Source organism: Condylura cristata, unplaced genomic scaffold, assembly GCF_000260355.1.
Source record: "Condylura cristata isolate star-nosed mole 26May11 unplaced genomic scaffold, ConCri1.0 scaffold00003, whole genome shotgun sequence".
Classification (NCBI taxonomy): domain Eukaryota; kingdom Metazoa; phylum Chordata; class Mammalia; order Eulipotyphla; family Talpidae; genus Condylura; species Condylura cristata.
In genome coordinates, this window is record NW_004567104.1 from 20,730,927 (window position 1) to 20,753,001 (window position 22,075).

General features: G+C 34.2%; 1 protein-coding gene across 1 annotated transcript in view; it reads left to right on the forward strand.

Moving 5' to 3' along the window:
* Nucleotides 1-22,075, forward strand: part of VPS8 (vacuolar protein sorting 8 homolog (S. cerevisiae)) — a 188,565-nt gene that overhangs the window by 26,418 nt on the left and 140,072 nt on the right. The window contains exons 8-15 of the mRNA XM_012730291.1: nt 6,894-7,018; nt 8,081-8,167; nt 11,585-11,652; nt 12,889-13,042; nt 13,146-13,205; nt 14,439-14,546; nt 18,341-18,421; nt 20,717-20,887. Coding sequence (XP_012585745.1) covers nt 6,894-7,018; nt 8,081-8,167; nt 11,585-11,652; nt 12,889-13,042; nt 13,146-13,205; nt 14,439-14,546; nt 18,341-18,421; nt 20,717-20,887 — 854 coding nt within the window. The remainder of the gene's footprint in view (nt 1-6,893; nt 7,019-8,080; nt 8,168-11,584; nt 11,653-12,888; nt 13,043-13,145; nt 13,206-14,438; nt 14,547-18,340; nt 18,422-20,716; nt 20,888-22,075) is intronic.

Here is a 22,075-nt window from a genome sequence, read left to right on the forward strand (position 1 = left end):
TGTACAAACAAATAAATAAATCTTTTTAAAAAAATAGATAATCTACAATATTTCTTCAAGAAGAGACTTTCCCAATAATTTTCAGTAACACACAAGAGCAATAAATTATTTTACATTTCTAAACTAAAGGTTTTATTCTATAATCACTTTTTTTTTATTTATTAAGAAGAGAATTTAGGGAGATAGTTTTAAGTATCTTCTCATTTTTTTTCCTTCCTGTAATTAAAGTACTCTAATTTCATTTATCTTTATTTGCTTTTGAATTCAGTGCTTTGAATAGTATATTTTGTTCTGATTTTTTATTTAGTAACTCAGATAATTTTTTTTTTTTTTAAGATTAATTTATTTGTACTTACAGAACTGGGGTATAGGCCAGAGGCTCAGGGGTGGCGAGAGGCTTCACCAGAGACAGAGTGGGGAGCAGAACAGGCAGGTCGAAGTACACTGCTGAGGGGAGCAGCGGGTGGGTCAAGAGAGGTCTGCCACGCCATGTGGTCACCTCCGGGGCAGGCAGGGATCGAACTCATGCGGAAGTGGCTTTAGCTTCTCAGTGTTGTGCTTTCACCCGCTGCACCACCAGGGAGGGCCTGTAACTCAAGATAATTTTTAAAAATTATTTTTAGTGTTCTCTTTGGGTCTTAAGACTTTTGTATCTCAGTTAAGTGGTATGCCTGATGTATTTCAATAAGGAATCACCAGGATATTGTATAATGATTATCTGGGAGTACTTTGATAGTAGAATAGCAGTTTAATCTCTGTGGATCTTGCATCTTCACCATATCACATCAGTGACTAACTGGTTATTTTTCCTTGTTTTGAACCAGTTGACTTCTATTTGTACGTTTTTCATTATGTCAAAAACTAATACCTATTTTGTCAAAAGTTACTGACTTAGTACTTTTATTGTTTGGGGTAAGAAAAATAGAAACAAGTATAGTTCTCTTGAGAGAACATTACATTTAAATCTTTAACTAGTGGATTCTTTTCTTATTCTATAATTGATGTGTGTTCATAGTAGGAAAATATAGATGAGCAAAAGATTGAAGATATGATACTAAGTTCTACCATGCAGGAATGGTCCCAGTATCTCTGGATAGCTTTCTAATCTTTTTTTTTCTGTGTGTGTATATGTGTATTTACATAACCCCCTGCCATAGGATCATGTTAATTTGCAACCTTCTTTTTCATTACAATAAACATCTTCCATATGATTATGTCTTTATCTATGTCACTTTTCATGATTGTGTAGTATTCTTTAAATAGATTGATTATAATTCACTTAACCATTTACAACTATAAGACATTTAAGTGAGTGGTGAACATCCTTGTTACTGCATTTTTGTACATATGATTATTTCCTTTGGAAAATTTCTAAAAGTGGAATTGTTTGGGTCAGACTATGAACATCTTAAAGACTTCTGATATATTTTACCTACAAATTGCCTTCTAGGAAGTTTTACCAGCTTGTAATAGTAAATATAAGAATGCTTGTTTTCTTATATCTATGGGAGCATAATTGGTATTAGAGTGATAAAATTTTGGGAAAGATCTTTAAAGTTTTTTTAGTTCACTTCCCTTATTGAGAACCATAGAGGAAACTGACATGCACAGAGCCAGGTTCATAATCACTAAATCCTAGGTTAGTGCATTTCACCATTGTGTGATTCTCCTGTCCTAAGAGAAAAAAGAAACAAATTCCTCTTTTTCTCTGAATCAGGTTAGAATCTAATGCATATAACTGTCAGGAGAATGCTTATTGATTTTTTGTTCTCACTTACTGGTATTCACTTTTTCTCAACTCTTTTTGCTTTGACATCCCTTCCTTATCATGAGGTTTTAAAACTGTGCGCCTGCTTATAATCAAGTCCATGTAGAGCTTGCTGCAGAAAACTGAAATGAAGATTTAAAAACAGGAGAAGAATACATTGTGATTTGATAACTGTCTCCTTAATTTTTATGGGACTCCCTCATTTTTTTAGATCCAGCAGCTTTCCTATGGATATGAGTATATGGTAATCTTTCGTTATTGTTTCGAGGAAAAGAAAGTCTGAACACTTTTTTAAAGGAATCATATATTTGGTTATATACTTTTTTTTAACATGAGATTATCTTATTTTGTAACATAGTATAAAGGTTCAGGAGCATAGCTTTATATTTTGTTATCTGTACATGCTGCATTATGTACATATTCTGTGGGCATTTAATCATATATAGTTTAATAGCTTACTATAATTTTACTCAATAAATTTACTCATAATTTTTGTAAGTACCAGATATTTGTACAATGAGTTTTAACAAATGGTTTCAAATTTGCCTGAAAGCCCGAAACAAATGGCAGAGTAATACTATAAAGTGTTTAGATAAAAGTTTGGTTTAAATCTCATCTCTTTTAAACGTTTGGTTTAAATCTCATCTCTTTTAAACATCTTTGTCAATCATAGAAAAAGTGCAGCAGGAAGAGCTGTATTTGTTTGTACCATTAAATTCTCTTTGGAAAAGAGGCCTGTGTCATTAAAATAATTATCATTATAAACTTCTTAAAGGTTGATGTATTGCCTGTCCTTATGGAACTATAGGAATGTAGTATTTGTTGTATGTTTTCATTCTTATATCATATAGGGTCTAAGAAATTAAAATCTTAGAGAACTCTTTCCCAGGTCCTTAGTTTTCCATCTAGTGTATGTCAGTAGATAACCTTTTTGAAATTATTTTTAAGTCTATATTAAACATAGTGGGCTTGGATTTACTTACTGTGCTATACACTGAATATTATATATTTTCTCTTTTCCCATAACCAACAACTGAATATAATCATAAGTGCTAACTATAATCATAAGTGCTAACTATATCAGTAATCACATATAGTGTCTGTCACTTGTACTCTTAAAATTTTACCCTTTTTCTGAACTTTTGAACTGATTTCTTGATTTTTCTCTCTCTTTTGACTTTTTTTTCCTCCATGGATTCAAAGGAAAAGGTATAGTAATTTTGGTTTCCATGAGTGACCTTTTTAATGTTAAAAGAGAATACTATCAATTACAGTGTGATTTTTGTGAGATGCTTATTGAAGCAAAACAGCTAGTTGAAAGATTGATTAAAGCAAGAGAATTGTTAAAAATTATAAATATATGCATATCTTCAGTGCTTTATTTAAACAGAAACTATATAAATATTTCTTTAGTCTTTTGATATAGTCCAAAGCCTATTGTTTGTTTTGCTAGTTGGAGGGCTGATGTATCTTCTATGTCTAAACTGTTTATCCATATTGGGTTATGTCAGATTTGTACTTTTAATTAAAAAGCAAAGAGGTGAAAGCTTAGGCACCTGTAAATACATCAAGGAGTGCCCAATTCATTCTCCTTTGGTCTTTTAATATATACAAAGGGTAAGAAAAGAGTAAAGTTGAATGGTAAATGCAGGCAATAAAAGTAGAACTCTAAATTTAATTTCTGCTAGGATCTAGGTTAATTCTTATTTGACAGTTGATGGGAATTCGTTAAAGGAAATTAAGGGTAAAAAAAAAACAAAGGATTGGGTTAAGTTTGGCATATAGATAGAACATAAATTCTTTAAGTTTATTTAAACTTAGATTTTATAGACATTATTATTTGTGGCTTTTCTTTGCTATACAAACTTAGTTTAAAGCCAAAGTATGCTGATGAGATCAATCTTAAGAAAGGTATATTGCAGTGTTAAATAAATTTTGCGTGTGTGTGATATTTAGGTTTTAAGTTCTCTGAGTTAATTGACAAGCGATTGTCATTAATAATGCTTCCTTGCATTTTTTATCATTTGATAGCTTTTGGAGACGTTTTCTTTAAGTGCTCTACCAATTCTGAAATTTATAGGAAAAATGATCATCTCATTTCATATTTCTTGCCCAGCCATTTGCTTCATAAAGATCCCTTCTATTTTTTTTTTTACAAATGAAGTTGACAGTCAGCCAAATATAATTTTGTTGTTTTGTAAGTGAAATTGGATGTGCTATTAATTTAATATTTTTCTCCATTCATAGACGAAGACTTCAAGAGAGTGGGGAAAGAATAGATTTTTTTCCTTTTAAAAATGAGATCTAGAGTCTTTTGGAGAATTGAAACTTAGAGAGAGCTGTAGTTTTCACCATTCCTTTTGTGCAGGTCCTTTTTCTCTTTTCATATAACTGCAGAATTTAACTACTTGGTTGAGAATTTATTATTTTCCTTTCAATTATTTAGAATTATCTGGTTTATAGAATTTTTAGTAGTAGTTTTAAACCTTAGCAAAGAACCCTTTCCAGTAAGACTCCACTTTATTCTTTTCACAAAAATCTACCTTTCCCTAATTTAGTTTAAATTACATTACACCAGGTTTGTTAATATATAATGCAATAAATGCAGTTGATAAATATAGAATGTTGAAATCAGCAATAACAATAGGTAGATATCTTTCTGGAGCTAAAATATATTTTATACACTGTGCATCATCTCATAGCTATGCTTCTTATAAAGGGACATTATAAAGACAGTGAATATATTGCAAAATATCAAGAAAAAGGTTGAGAGTGTTTTCATTAACACAGCTCTCGATACATATTTCAGGAAAGACCCACAAAAGGTAAAGCAAAATTATGTTTGGTTTTTAATCTAGATATTAGATAATATCCTCATTCTTCCTTATTTCCTTATATCCTTGTTTTCTATTCTATTCCTTATTCTCCTCAATTTTTCAAATCTGATTTTTCCTGAGTTTTAAGAAAACTTAAAAATTGTTTATCTTTGTTAAATCAGTAGGCATTATTGAGTATCTTTAAGCATGCACAGATCAGAACTCTGGTAGTGTTGGATCTCCTAGCAAGGTTTGCAAAGGATCCCAGTGGGCCACTATTCAAGCTACAATGTGCCTGCTAGACAGGCAGTCTGATGTTCGGCGGGTCTTTGTGAGACTGAAGTGGAATTTCTTTGTCTTTGTTGTCTACATGTTGCCTGCATGCGTGACCTGAAGTAGTTATTTATGTGAAACAAACACTGATTTGTTGCCCAGTCACTGTGTTTTGACATTGACAAAATAAGGTATATGGATAGTCCACCAACTGTATAAAACAGCCCTGACAAAATGACAATCAAGGAAAACCTATTTTAGGAGGGCATTTTCAGTAAAACAAAGTTATAGGCTCATATCAATAACCAAGCAAGTAGAATAAAAGAAATGATAATAATTTGGACTAAAATAGAGGAGGGAAGAAAAAGCATAGAGGAGACCAGTCTGCATATACTGGGGGGAGGGGGGGGAGTTCAATAGTTTAATTCTAGATATGACTAAAGATTATGACTTTTTAAATATATCACAAATGTGTTCGTGGATGTTATTCCTTTTTGAATGATTGCCATGGAAGGCTAAAAATCTAAAATGACTTCTGAAAACACTTAGTATTTTATGAGTGTTGCATATCGTACAGTCATTAATTGTTTCAGAGGTATGTCTTGGGGTAGTGGGGATTATTTTTTGAAACTGGTTATGAACTCAGAAAAATATTCTCCCAATATTCACTTTGGATGAGCAAAATGACATACCTAATGTTATTCCCTAGACCTGAGGGTGAATATCTTAAGACTTTTCCTGATGACTTATCCTTGTAAAAGGAAGATTTGCAAATGTGGAAGCCATTCAGAATATTGTCTGATGCCTTCTGAGTGTAAGCCACCAGGTTATTCTGGGAGTGTTAATTTATTCAACATCTCAATTCTCAGAGTAGTCCTAGCTTAATACTATAAGTAAGATACATGTTCTTTCCAAAACTAGCATGTAGATAGCTAAAGGAGGCAAAAACAAACTCTGGGGGCACTGAGAAAACTCTAAGTTGTATATGGTTTTTATTTTTTCTAAATAGCTAAATTTTATAGGCATGCCTTCTTACATTTAAAATTTTTATCACTATTTTCAAATAGGTAAGTAGTGAACTCTGTATAAAGTAAACATTGTCTAAAAAGAAAGCTTTTAAACTATTAAGTGATAAGTTTAATAAATATTTGAGTGCCTCCTGGAGAAACAAGAACCTTGCTCTTAATCTTCTAGATATTTGAATTATTTGATTTTAGCATATCAAATGTTGCTACTTCAAAATAAGTTTTTTAAGTAGTGTAAATGTTTACTTTGAATTTTATTTGCAGTGTTAATTTGCCTAGTAAGCCATTTTTGCAAGGGTAATATAAATGTAAATTTCTAAAACACAAAAATTCTAATATGCAGAAATGAACAAATTTTGATTTGAAATTTTAAAGCTACTTTAAAAGATGGTATTTTCTGTAATTTTGCATTCTGAAAATGCTGAGAAGTACAATTCTTGGATAAGATGAAAGATAGTTGGGGCCTCTTTGGTGGCACAAGGTGTTAAGTCTCAGCACTGTGAAGCAAACCACTGCAGCATGAGTTTGATCCCCAGCCAGGGAGCTGGCCCACATGGCACGGCAAACCTCTCCTGTCTCAACCACTGCTCCCCTCAGCAGTGTATTTTAGTAGATCTTGCCTGTTCTGATCCCCACTCGGTCTCTGGTGAATACTTTCACCCCCCGCCCCCACACCTCTGACTTACACTCCAGCTCTTGTATGCACAAATAAATAAAATAAACCTTTTTTAAAAAGGTGAAAGATAGTTGATTTTTCAAGGAGATATAAATTTCTTATGGATTTTTTTTTTAGCTTCTCATTAGCAAGTTTTGTTGCTTCCTTACAGATTTTTTTTCTGTATTCTTTGTGTCAAATTCAATGCCTGGCATCCAGTAGATGCTTGAGACATATATTTTAAAATTGAATAGCTAATATCTGATTCTTTTCACCTTCCAAATGCTAAGAGTGGTCTATACAATAAGATATTTATTCATTTCCTTCCCTTGATTTTACAAAATCACTTTCCTTAGATCAGAATCAAGCTTTGCGACTCTGTCTGAGTAACACTAGTGTTGGAGGTCAGTATGGAGCCATCTCTGCCCTGAGTATCAACAATGACTGCTCAAGACTTCTCTGTGGCTTTGCCAAGGGACAGGTAAATATTATTTTATCTATAATACTATGTAAAAATCAATTTTTAAAAATTAGTATTACAGGTCAATTCTTGAAGACCAGAATATGTGTTACATAGTAGAGCTAACATGAAATTGCTCAGTTTGACTATTTAAAATTTTCTCTCTCTCTCTCTCTCTCTCTTTTTTTTTTTTTTTTTTTTGTAGTGCAGAAGAACTTTAGTAGGATTAGTATGCATAGAGAGAGAAAAAAGAAACACCCAAAGTCATCTAGCCCCACATGGGTAGATTCCCAGCCATACAAGTTTGGCCCAAAGTGGGGTCTTTGGGACCCAAAAGCTTACCACAAGTTCTAATAATTGTTATTCACTGAGCCAAAATCTGCAATTAAACTTACTCACTCATGTGTTTATGTAAGTAAATGGCTTTTATAAACCAAAGAACCAAATATGTGTTATAAAGTGACACATCTGTAGACTGAACTTGCTTAATCTATTTCTATTTAAATTTTTAAATGATTATTTACTGAGCCAAAACATGTAATTTTTAATAACTTAACCCATGTGTCTATAGAAGCAAATAGTCTTAGAACCAACCAAGTGGTTATACAGAATGTATTTCTTATGACAGTGTAGGTAATTATTGCTGCTTTTTTTGTACTCGTATTGCTGTGTTTCTAGAAAACTGTAGACATTTCTTTCTACATCTAACAAATCTGGCGATAAGTTACGGTTTTTCTCATCTTTTGACTTGGCCGTCAACTCATTGGTTTGGCAGTAAGCCTTTCCTACCACTTTTAGCAGTGCTAAAGAGATTGATTCATTAGAGAAATGTATTTTACCTCTCACTATAAAAACATTTAAAATATAAAGGGATAGTAGGTTGGGCAGGATAAGGTCTAGATGAAGAGGGAATAAAGGCCCCACATTTTAATGGGCCTGCAACCTTTGGTTATGTTTTAACTTTATAGTTCTTTGCTTGCAATGTTTATAGACCAGGAATAGATTATTTCAGCCAGAAGGCAAGTTATTTAAGTCCAAAACGGAACAATAAATTTGTTTTTAAAGCATTTATTTGTCTTATAGATCACTATGTGGGATTTAGCCAGTGGAAAACTTCTAAGATCAATAACAGATGCTCATCCTCCAGGAACAGCAATATTGCATATTAAGGTAATAACTTTGTTTTCTTTTCCTAATAATTTTTATTATTTTGCCTCTGCATCCATTTCTAAGTAAATTCCTTTATTAATAGAATCCTTGACAGTGAATAGTCTCTTATTTGACTAGTTCAACAAGATGTTTTCCCATATGGAAGCTAGAGATGTTCTAGTATAGAAACTAGAAACACTCAGCTCAAGTTGTGTTAAGGAGTAAATTGATGTGATGCTAAACAAGCAATTGGCAGCAAAGACAGGCAGTGCTGTGCTGAAGACTCATATGGAGATTTTAAAAAGATCTTTTTACATTTTATTTACTCCACCAACATGGCCTTGCTGAGATGGTGTGCTCTGTCACATTTTGTTGGGAGTTAAGAGATTCAAGCCCTCAAGTATGAAAGAACCAAGATTTGGATTATGTTTAGAAATGATTCTGTTAGTTTATTTTCTATCAGGCCTCTAACGAGGAAAAGCATTAAGATTCTAGTTTTGGCTTTCTTCTAACAGGCCTGAAAAAAATAAACCAACTAATATAACAGACTTTATTTATAAATACAATGTGAACCTTGGTTTTTGTATGCTGTTAAGCCCAAGTGCAGAAGCATAAAAGGTAAAGGATTGTAACGAGCGTAGTCTAAAATAGATCTTTTAGATTTTAATCATGTACACATTTGGTTGCTTAACTGTGTAGAACTCTGGTCTCCATACATATGCTTTTTAATGTCTGCAAGCATCTGGAGTTTATATGTCTGCATCTAGATTGGTTACAAAAAAGTCTTTTGTGACAGAACAGCATTGAAGCATTTAGTAACAATAAAAACAACCAAGACAAAAGTAGAGAGAATTTCTTTTCTTTTTTGATATCATGGTAGTTTTATTGACTTTTTTTCAGATGGCATGTGTTGACTTCTAATATGTTATAGTTGTTTGTGATAGTTTTATCTTTTAATAGGTTATGATTTTTTTAAATAGTAAGTTTTTAATCACTCTTTGCTTTTTACCAAAGGATTTTAATTTTTGCAATTTATATATATATATATATTATAAAATTTAAAAACACATAAACACTTACCACCATCTATTAGATACCCTGTACCCTTGCTCTCATCCCTCACCTTCCTTTCCTCCTGGTAAGCTCAGTTCTTTGGCTGCTGTCCATTAGTTTATTTTAATTTTGTCTGTTAGCCTGTTTGTTTTCTTATATTGTACTTATCTGTGAAATCATCCAATATTTTAGTTTGTCACAACTTACTTTGCTTAGCATAATACTCTCAAGTTTCTTCAATTTTGCTGCAAATGGCAAAGTTTAATCTTTTTATTTTTTAAGTAATTCTGAACAATGTACCACTGTGTCTATATACTATATCTCCTTTATCCAATCATCTGGCAGTGGGCATTTATACTGTTTTCATGTCTTAGTTATTGTAAATAATACTGCAGTAAACTGTGATGCACATAACTCTCTGAGTTAATGATTTCATAATCTTTGGATAGAGGTCTAGAAATGGGATTGCTGGATAACCTGATAGTTCTTTTTTCAGTTTTTAGAGGAAGCTCCATACTGTTTTCCAAAGTGGTAGTACTAGTTTATATTACCACAGTATATGAGGGTTCCTTTTTCTCCACATCCTTGCCAACACTTGTTAGCAGTATTTTCGATATTAGCCATTCTCACGGGTGTGAGATGGTACCTTTTAGTGGGTTTGGTTTGCATTTTCCTAATAATAAGTGACGATGAGCATTTTTTTAATGTTCCTTCTGTTTGCCTTTTGTGTGTCCTCTTTGGAGATGTTTCTATTCAGATCTTTTTAAATTGAGTTGCTTGTTTTTTTGTTCTTGGGTTGTGTGGGTATTCTTTGAATACCTTGGATATTAACCGCTAATTGAATATATTGTATACAGATATCTTCTGCCATTTTTGTAGGTTGTCTTTTCATTCTGCTGTTGTTTTCTTTTGCTGTGTTTTTTAATTTGATACATCCTGCTTGTTTATTTTTTGCTTTTCCTTTTCCTTGCCATTGGGATTGAGTTCCTAAAGACATCTCTAATGCTGATATCATAGAATCACTAGTGTTTTCTTCTGTGTATTTTATGGCTTTAGGTCTTACATGCACGTGTTTAATCCATTTTGAATTTAATTTTCTGTATGAAGCTAAAGAATGAGCCACTTTCTTTTTGTTTTTTTTTGCATGTGGCTGTCAAGTTTCTCAGGACCATTTGTTGAGGGAACATGAAAGATGTTTGGATTCTGATCTTTGGAATCAGAATCTGTGTTTCATTTATTTTTGTGTTTTATACCATAGTAGCTACTCAATAATTACTTGGTTGAAGGAATAAGTAGTTATAATATTTATAAAAGGCTAATCCTTTTAAGAAAATAGCAAAATCTTTGGAGACACAAAAGGAAACAGAAGAGATAAAGGCAGAGACAGAAGAATGCAGTGGAGGTCAAAAGCATAGAAGTGGTAGCCATTATATTGTGTTGCTTGGGAATAATTATTAAGGTGGTAGGTGCAAACTGGGCATTGAAGAAAGGTAGCAACAGACACATATGAGTGAGTGCTTCTGGAGCTAAGAGCAGTAGCTATTTGTTTTTAAGCAATCTTACTCATTGCTTTCCAGACTTAACCATTTTGGCTTGCATCCTTATTACATTTTTATTTTAAAATTATATAAATGTCTGTATTAATACTTAAGTACATACACAACATGCCAAAAACAAATAAAATTATGAGTTCTGTTCTTTCTCCTACACTCCAAGGGACCATGTAAGGCACATCTCATGGGTGTTGCTTCCTATTTGGCAAGTGTTCAATGAAGCTTTTAGAGCAAGCATGTGGGACTTTTTATTGTGAATATAGTCAAGAAGAATAATCTAACAGTGGCCTCTTGTGCCTAAATCAGCCCTGACAGCATGAAGGCTTGCCATTTAGGATGGTTCACCGACCTTTAGGGTAAGGGAGACTAATGATGGTAAATGACACAATTATTCACTTTTGTAAGCTACAAATTCACGTTTATTTTCCCTCCTAGGACTATCTGTCATGGTGAACATTATTTATTACTTTGTGTTTTCCAGGGTAGGTAATAATAATGGGAGTATACATTCTGTTGAAGATTAAGGAGACAGCACATTTTCAGAAGAATATATAAAAAGTTAAATTATTTTACATATAGTGAATTAACTCTTCAATTATTCAGAAAATGTACCCAGACAAATTGATTTCCCAGTGATACCAAATATCTCCTACTGTGTGTTTGTTCTTTAAAACTAAGGAGTTGCAAATATTCTCTAAGTATTCTACCTAGTTTAATAGCAAGTTTGAAAAAGTTAATATAAAAGCCCAGATTTTATATTTTCCCTTTTCTTACTTAACACTTGACTGTTTCTTAAAGAAAATCTTTGAAAATTAATTACCTTTCTGTTTAGTTTACAGATGATCCAACTCTGGCAATTTGCAATGACAGCGGAGGATCTGTTTTTGAACTGACATTTAAGTAAGAGACTAGACGACACATGCTGACAAATGAAAAGACTCACTCTGTTTTAATAATTTGATAATGAGCATGAAGCAGCCTGGAAAGCCCTTCTGTGATTAAAAATAGGTTTGGGTTGTGTATCACAATTACTGGGGAGGATTAGAACACACAGACTCCCAGGCTTTCCCCCCCCCAGTTCTATCTCAAGTCTAAATTGGGATTCTAGATTTGCTCCATAAGGGATTTATATGAACTCTCAGCCTTGGGAACCACTCTCCTCAAGTATTTCACTAATTTTGGCTTTGGCCTCGAGTACAATTAATAAATAACCTTAATGGTAAGATATTATTTATTTTTTTATTTCCTTGGAATTGTTCTATTTATTCTTTAAGAGCAAAAACTATCTGGATACATGTAAGAACATTTATAAATATGAGTTAAAAAAATTCAGTGTGTATTATGTTTCCATAACTTCTTCAAGGATAAGGAATGTTTGTTGCTGTATTTTTCATACTTGCTAACAAGTCTGATGCCAGAATAATTGCTAAAAAAATTACTATTTATTTATTCAGCTAATGTTTATTGAGCATCTCCTGTATGTTGGCACTGTTTTAGGCACCAGAGTTAAAACTGCAACAGAAAAGCTTACTGCTTTTTCCAGAACACACCTTCCACTTAGGATGTACCAGGTAGCGCGACAGATAATAAACCAACACATAAATCAAGTACCTTCAAATAGTCACAAGTACTATACAGAAAATAATGCAGGTCAGTATGCTGGAGTACACTTGAGGATAGTCCAGGAAGTACCTGAGTGACAATCTGATCAACAAATATGAAGATCGGAGGAAGTACTCCAGGCAGAGGAATGTTTGAACACCCTGACTTTGAGGTAGTCAAAACTTGGCAGGTTGTAGCAACAGAAAGGCCATGCAGCTGGAGCTTAACTTGATGCAGATCAGCAATAGTAGGAGAGGAGTGAAGGTAGGACATTGCCATCTCACACAAGATTGGACTTTTTAAAGTGTGAAAAAGATTTGGGTTTTGTTTTATGCACAACAATAAGCAATTGAAATGTTTTTAGGAGAAACCATAGTCTGATCGCTATATCATTGTGGTGTCACATAGTAGTTGGATTGCTTGGGGCAAGAGTGTAAGTTAGGATGCTTTCGAAGTATCCAAGCTAGTGAAAATACAGCAAGTGTCTTGGATCATTGCCAAGCCAATTCTGAATGTTTTTGGTTACATTTTTAGGAGAGTTATGGGAGTGAGAACTTGTGAATCTAGATGTCTGTTCAGTGGCTCCAAGGGAGAAGTGTGCTGCATTGAGCCGCTCCATTCTAAGCCTGAGTTGAAAGATCATCCCATCACACAGTTTTCCCTCTTGGCCATGGCATCCTTAACAAAGGTAGGCGTTTTTAAAAGGTGAAACTTGTAACTTTTGGAGGATTTGAATACCACAAATTTGAAAATTACAGGGTAAATATTTAAAATATATTTTTCTTTCAAAGATACTGGTCATTGGATTGAAACCATCCTTGAAAGTATGGATGACTTTTCCCTATGGACGGGTAAGCCCCTCAGTCTTGTTAGCCAAAAGACCTTTTCAGGAAATGGGGAGAAGTAATTAAGTGGCAAATTCTGTGAGATTGTTAGACACTTAGGTAGACTAGAAGGCAGAGTTTTAGTGATCACTTTTCTTAGTTTGATGTGAACAAAGCAGCATAAACTGGTGACTATAGTTTTGTCCTAGGGATCATGAAATCTTTATTACTTAAGATTTTTCTCTCCTAAGCAGCTGCTGCTTTGATCCTGAACTACTGATAGAGAACAGCCCACTCTAATATCCAAAATATATTGCTACTATCGCAGCTTTTCTTAGCTTCTACCTCTGGTATTTTACTCTGGGGGATGATACCTTATGAGAATGTATTTTGTATACCCCCCTCATTTTCCTTGTCTTTTTTGCCCGATTATTTTTAAAGAGTTATCATCTTCCAGGATATATAAGAGAAGAGCTGTTGAGGGGGTTGAACCTGACCAGTTTGGAGAGCAGTCCCATTACTAAGGGAGAGCACTCTTCTGTTTTCTTGTTAGTACTCTGTTTATCACTGGGCCCCAGGGAAAGCAAATCTGCCCTTCCAGATGGCAAAGCTGGCTCACACTGCCATTAACATTTCTTATCATGGTGTTATGTGTTTGGATCTCTTTGTATGTTTTCATTGGTATTTTTTCCAACACGTACTTTAAACATTTTCAAACAAATATGAGAAGTTGAAAGAATTTACACTGAACAGCTGTTTACCTACCATCTGAATTCTACCATTAGCATTTTACTGTGGTTTCTTTATTATATATCTATTCATCTCTTTAGTCACACATCAAACAATATTTTTAAAATATATACTTCCAAGTTAGTTGCAGAAATCAGTACTTTCCCATAAATATTCAGTGTGTACATTATTAGTTATATTTCAATATTTGTTTAACTTTTTCCTTTGATGTAAAATTTATTTAACAATGAAATGCAGAGATCTTGAAGAGTGTACATTTGCTGAACTTTGATGAATGTATATAATTTTGTAACCTAAACCTTCATCAGGATGTAGAACATTAGCATCAACCCAGAAAGTTCCCTTATGACACTTCCCAGTCAGTCCCCGCTTTGTTAGAATTTTAATGAGAAATTGGGAGACGCTTTAGCAGGAAACACTAGTCAGGTGCTTATTATAAGCAGTTTTCTCTTCTTTCTATTAATGATTCTGGGTTTTGTTGTATTTTTTTTTTTTTCTCTTCTAACTTAGATGGATCCTTCCAGTGTCCCGTTGCTGGCCTGGCACTTTGTGGCAGTGCATAATTATGTGAATCCCATGCTTGCTTTCTGCAGAGGAGATGTTGTTCATTTTCTATTGGTAAGTTATAATGTGATGCTTAATCCGTTATAAGTTCTTCACTGTAAGATTCCTCCCCCCCCGCCCCTCTGATTTACCAGTAATAATATGTCAAAGAAACATGCTGTATAATTTTGGCAAGAGAAATTTTTTTTAAAGATTTCAATGGTTAGCATGGAAAAATCACAATTTGCTTTCAGCTTTGTGCCCTTTCATGATATGTCTCAATTTCATGTCATTTAACTAATAAGTAATAAATGATTTATATGTATGTGTAAATATGTGTATGTATTTATGTCTGTGTTACTGGTTTACCTCTCCACATTCAGAATGTATTTTATTTATTAGAGAACCATTATCATTTACTATCTACTGTGTTCTCTACACTCTGTACTCTGAGGGACTCAAAAAGCAATTGAAAGACAAGTCTAAAACATAATTTTTTTCACACTTAAAACATCATTTGAAAGGCAAATCAGTATTACCACTAGAGAGAACTGTTTAAGGATTGACCTGTGTGATAAGAATAGAAAGTTTGATTAAGTTCAGAGTATAAAGAGTTTTGTGTGGACTAGAGAGGCTGTGGAAGACTTTATGAAGATTTTATGGCAAACACTACAGCAGGAATAGCTGTACTTATTGGGGGAAAATAAGATGAACCAAAGCTATAAAGTAAGAAAGTGCCTGTGCAACCCTCTTCATTGTTTTTTCTAGCTTAGTGCACCATTGTCCACCTGTTCCTCAGCCCAAAACCTAACAGTTGCCTTCATTTACCCTTCTCCCTTCCCATCTGCTTCATCACCACAACTTGTTGACTTTGTATCCAAAATCTCCTGAAGTTACTCCCTTTTTGTCTCCCCCATTGATGGTTTCCTAGTTTCAATCAGTGACACTTGAAGCCTGGACTGTGGAAAAACTTCCTAACTAGTTTCTGACCCCAGTCTTCCTATATATGCTGTCATCTCTGCCAGGATTGCTCTGTGCCGTCTTCCACTTTATCCTAGCTCGTGGCTAATGTTGTCTTCCTTGACCTCCTGAACTAAGTGTGTAACTAACTAGAAACTAAGAGAACGTGTAACTAGCTCAGAGACCAAGGAGAGATTATATCCTGCTAAACACCTCCGATAAGACCTTGTCCTTTGAGAAGGAGAATTATTTGTCTAACATTTTTCTCCCTCACTAGACTCAAAGCACCATAAGTTCAAAGACTAACTCTATGTTATGTTCTAGCCACTAGGACAGGTAGTTGCTTAATAGATATCTATGGTGGAAAATCAACTTGAATATGTGGAATGGATCTGAATTAGGGGATTGGACAACTATGATTGAAATCTAGCAAACTATTTTTATAAAGTGTTTAGAACACAGTCATGACCTTCATTTATATGTTATTATACTATAGATGGCAGAGTTGTGTAGTTGTGACAGATTGAGTGGATTAAAACATGTACTTTGTGGCCTTTTATAGAAAAGTTTGCTAACCTGTGGTTTAGAAACATTAAAAAAAAAATGAGCTAGATTGATAATGGAGAGCCAGCACAGGTTCTTAGGTAATTATGTGATTAAAATGATATTTTAGTAAGATCAATATAGAACTGGCAAAAAGAACATATTATATGAGTAGGAAAGCAGGTTTTGCTTATATGCTGAGGGTGTGTGGTGTTTGCATGAGAGGATTGTTGCTGCAATGAGAATTAGGATTATAATTTGAAGGAAGGATTAACTTTTCATCTTACTGGATCTCGGGACTGGATAACATGAATGGAATATCACATTTCTGTCTTCGCATTTTAGAAGCTTGAAATATGCAAAAGGGAGGTCCTGTGAGGAGCAACTTATTAGGAAAGGTTTGAATATGTTAAGGTGGAGGTGAAGGTGGGACTTTCAAGTATTGTATTTGTCTCTTGGTAGATGGCAATGCAAGCCTAGAATACAAATGAGAATTCCAAGATAGAAAAGAAGTTGAGCTGTGAAATTCGAAGTCCAATACCTAACTAACCTTGGTGGAGACTCTTGTAAGAGGAAACAGGGAAGGGTTCCTATAACAGGTGGTCCCCAGGAAAAGGAGGGATTGCCTTCCCTGTCCAGAAGGAGGGTGGAGCTGAGGAGAGAGGAGAAGAATCTGGACAGGAGACTGAGGAGGAAGGAAGCAGGATGGAGAGCCAGAAGGAGACCTGAGAGGGCGGCATGGAGCAGAGAGCATGTGAAGAAACTGCACTTACTTCTTCTTGGTCCTGAACTGACTGAATGGTTGAAACAGTTGTGGGCGAGAAACCCGTGGGGAGGTTGACTGTGGCAGCATTTGTCTTGGTTTTGCCCTTTTCCTCTCAAACTTGCCTGGTCATTTCCGACCCTTTTCTATGGGTCCCGGCCAGACGGTGCTTTAGACTTGTGATGGGCTTTCAGGCCTTGCTTTGGGCCAATCCCTTTTGGGTGGACTTTTACTCATGAGGGGATGGGTGATTTTGGGTGTTTGATTTAAAAGCCGTATTCTTTATGTTTGCTGTATTGCACACTGCTTATGTTAAAAGTCTTATATGTTTTGTCTTGATGCGGCGGATGGCAGAACCTATTTTAGATCAGGCAGGTTTGGGGTAAGTATCAATGGAAGGAAGGTGGAAATTACATTCTAGAGCTCAACAGTCAGTGTGTGGTTGCAAGAGAAAAAAGAATAGTTAAAGATAAGAAAATTAAGGGAAGGTCTTTTGCTTTTGTTTTTTTATTTGAAGATAGAGAAATCAGAAACATATTTGATAGCAAAAGTAAAAGGACCTTTAAAAAGTAGTAATTCAAGAGACTGGCATGGGGAAGTAATACTAAACAGTGATGGATGGTGAGGGATGGTTTGAGTTTATATAGGCAAAATGATTTACTTCAGCCAAGAGTGCCGAGCAATCTTGAACAGATAATGATGGCATTACCTGTTTTGTTTACAGAACATTTTCAACATAGCAAGGTAAGGACCAATTTGGTGCTTTCATTTTTCAAATGAGGAAAGAGGAGTAAGTGACTTGTCTTTGATTATACATTTATGATAATGAAACTTAACTCTTAAACACACGGCTCTAGTTCCTTAAGTAGCCTTTCTACATGGAAGGTGATTTAGTGAAGATGAGAGTACGTGAGGAGGACCACATTATGTACTCTTAGTTGTTCAAGTGTCCAGGGAAGTCAGCGCTGCAAGTAAAAGCAGAGTAACTGGAACTGTGGGGAAAAGGTAGATACCTAGTACACTACTAACAGGGAGTGCATGTCTTGAATTTCATGCCAGTCCTTGCATCTTGTGCACTCTATCACCTTTGAACACGGTGGCAAGAACAAATTATAAGGATGTTGAAAGATTATAGAATAGATATTGTGTGTGTGTGTGTGTGTGTGTGTGTGTGTTTATATATCTGTAAAAAGTTGGCACTTGTTCTTTTGAAAGATTTTGGGCTGTCACATTTCAGAAAAGTCTAGTTCTATCATTTTAGCAACTTTTTAAAAAAATGAACTTCTGCTTGACTTTAGCACACAGTGTCATCAATCCCATATTATGCTTTAACCCCTAGCCAAACACAATCACTTATAAAGTTAGGTGATGAAATTAGGTTATCCTGAATTATGACAAAGTGAATATTACTTGAGTATTTACCAGACCCCTGGCCAGATATGCTTTGGGGTTTGGTATATGGCATGGCATAACTGGTTTTTTTATTACTTACTATATAATGTTCCTTTAATTATCAATAATTTTTACTTATGCATACTATGAATGGAAATCATTTGATTAAAAAATGTCCCCCAAACATTTGCTATTTTCGTTTCATCATCAGGTTAAGAGAGATGAATCTGGAGCAATACATGTTACCAAACAAAAGCATCTTCACCTGTACTATGACCTCATCAACTTTACAGTGAGTACTATTCAAATTAAATATCCCAATTTTATGTCATTGTTTTGAATCCAGGGTATATTAAAGCTGCCATGAGTTCTGCAATGAATCATGACCATTATGATTATATAAGATATGGACAAAGGAGAAATCCTTCTTAATATTGATTAAAATTTTGAGTTTGGTATGATTCCCTGTTCTTGTTATTGTCTTTTCAACATATGTCCTGCTCAACCCTGGCTGGATCAGAAAAAGTTTTCCTTACTAAGCCTAATTTGGGGAGTTCTGAATAATATAGGAGAATTTCTTCAGGGATGTTGCCCAACTTCATTTGTAAACACATTTTTATACTCCTGAGCTTATCCTAAATAGTTTAGGAATTCATGTAACCTATATTTTTCTTGTGGGTGAAAACTTTGTAATTTTCTCTTTATCATGCATTCAGTCCTGAGTGCCTTTTTGAAAGAGTATGTTATATTAAAACAGATTATTTCTCTTTATATTAACTTTTTTTTAAATCAAATTGTGAGTTCACTCTGAGTAGTGTAATTATAATACACTGCTGGGTTTCTGTCAGTAGTGCTCTTAGCATATCAGTATCTGGTATTCAGTGAAGCACCCTCAATATACTTGAATATAGACAATCCTAAATTGTAAGACAGTGCCTTAATTTTTCAGAAAAAAGAAGTGTGTCACCCCATATGATAATACATAGGCTTTTAGACTATTGATGAAATAGATATTTTTTTTATAATATGGTTATTAATTGCACATTTCCTCTGTCTCACATATAGAATGCTGTAGAATCAACACCTTTTTCTATGTACATTTTATGAAATAACTTTTAAAACTCTTCCTTTGCATAGAGAACATCATTGCCTTCATCGTCACTTGATCCTCTTGTTGAATCATTTAACACAGTTTTATAAACTTCATTGTCATCATGTTTAGTTTAAGATGTTTGAGGTAGATTAGGACACTTTTAAAATCTAAATAGGACTCTGTACCTGGAAAGATTTTTCTCAAGCATAGTAGTCATTTTCTTTACAGTAGGATAGTCGTCATTTTCATTTGTCCTGTGGTTTATCTATGATGTGACCATTAGCTGCATTGCTTTATAAATTATCTTTAAAAGACTTGTTTATAGCAATGTCAGCACTTGCAATTATGAGGCTATAATCTCAGAAAAATTGCTAAATTTGCTAATGGGTTGTCTTAATTTTCACTCCTATTTTATCTAGATGATCTTTGAGAGCATCTAAAACTAGCACTGACTAGTTTGTATAAGGCAAAATAATGTATCTTTCCTATTGATACTTTGTTTTTTAAAGTAAAGTGGTGAAAGGAGCTCTTTGTAAAATATTTGAGGATCAAATTCTCTATTTTCTGAGAGATAATTTGATTTTCGGAAACAAAACAAAACCTTTCTCTTTTGTCGTCATTATATAGAATGAGAGTTTATCTTCAGCATATTTAAAATAAAATTGTTATCTTTTCAACTTGGTTGTCTTTACTGTGGAATCATGCAGGTAATTTCTGATTACATGTGCTAGGTCCTAGAAATAAGCCAACATGAATACTGGAGAGATAATGTGCATAGGAGAAGTGCTTTTTTACTGGCTCATTTAAAATTCTAATTCTGCAGACTTGAAGACTAGCAACTTCTCAGAGAGGGATTGGGATTAAAATATTTGAAAATTAGATGTCCTACACATAAACCAAGATTTTTGTCAAAATGGCATCATCCAAAAGCTTTTATACAGTATGTTTTAACTTACATTGATCCTTGTTAAAGAAATTTAAAAAATTAGAAAGAGCAAAAACCTTTCCCACGATTTGTAGAGATGTTTTCAAGGGATATATATTTTAAATACCTTCTTATATGTATTGCTTATATGCTGACACAGATCCACTGACCATCGGTTTCAATGTTTAATTTGTCCTTTTGTTTCATTAATGTCATAAAAACAAGAAATACAAGATTTGTCATTTTGTTATATCACTTGTGCCAGTGTACCTCCTCAAAAGTTTTTATGGGAGTCATTATATGTTATAGTATATCTCTAAAAGCTCTTAACTAGTTTCTTTCACACCATGAAGGTGTCATTTTAGCACTGTCAAAATTCAGTGCCGTGTTGTATACCTACTGCTGTCTGTGCTGTCACTGAGTGATTCTCCCTGTAACTGTGTCGTCATCAGGTTATTAAATGGCGGAGTTCTTAAGGTAATTTGCCTGAGTAGCCAGGCTTTCTTCTTGCACTGAATGATGGTTTGGGATGGGCCTCACTTTGGTTTTGTTGTGTGTTTGAATTACAGTGGATAAACTCACGGACAGTTGTGCTCTTGGACAGTGTAGAGAAGTTGCATGTGATTGATCGGCAAACTCAAGAGGAATTGGAAACAGTGGAGATCTCAGAAGTTCAGTTGGTTTATAATAGCAGCCATTTCAAATCACTAGCCACCGGAGGAAATGTTAGCCAGGCACTGGTAAGGGTTATCTGCGATCTTGGCATTGCTTTGATGAATTGGGTGTTTTGTTGTTTTATTTTAGAAATAGGAACTATGAGGGGTCTTGAGGTGTTTCATTAAAATTCACTAGATTGAAGTAGATGGTGAAATGTTTGTAAACATTCAGGAATGTGAACCAAAACAATAAAATATTCAGACCTACATCTAATTTAATCCCAAAGAATTTTAACTTTTATACTAAAATTATGAAGTGAACCTGGAAATTTATGAGAAATTGTAAAGCAAAATATTTTAGAATGTTTAATCTGGTGACAGTAAGTCTGACAGCCTTAAAGGATAAATGACTAAAATCCAGTTTTAAAATACTTCTGTCACTTCATAAAGATCCCTTGTACCCATGTCTAGTCAACACCCCGTTCCCATTCCTAGACCCAGGCAGCTGTTTATGTGCATGTCTCTGTGCACTTTTCTGGATATTTCATATAAACATCAAGGAATATATGACCTTTCCATGTGGCATCTTTCACTTAAAACAATGATTTTGAGGTTCACCCATGTGGCAACTGTATCAATATTACTAATATCAGCAGTGAGAGAGGTGACTTCACTACTAAGTATGTAGATATTAAAAAGATAAAATGAATAACTGTGCCAATAAATTTAACGATTTTTGATGAAATGGGAAAATTCTTTGGAAGGGACAAATTACAAAAGCTGATTCAAAGTAAAAATAGAAAACCTAAGTGGCTGTACAGATGGTCCCTGACTTAAAGATGGTTCAATTTATGATTTTTTGACTTTATGATGGTACAAGAACAATATGTATTCAATAGAAGCCATACTTTGAATTTTGATCTTTTTCCAGCTAGTCCTGTATAAAATGATACTCTCTCCTGACTGGGCAACTGCAGCAAGCTGCAGCCCCCAGTCACCTATGCAATCATGAGGGTAAATAACTGATATTCTACAGTGAACAGCATTCAGTAAATTATGTGAGCTATTCAGTATTTTATTGCTGAATAGGTTTTGCATTAGATGACTTTCCCCATTTGTACACTAATATCAGTGTTCTGAGTATGTTCAAGGGAGGCTAAGCTATAGTGTTCAGAAGGTTAGGTTATTGAATGCATTTTTTTAAAAAGATTTATTTATTTATGTATACAGACCTGGGGTACAGGCCAGAGATGCAGGTCCGGTGAGAGGATT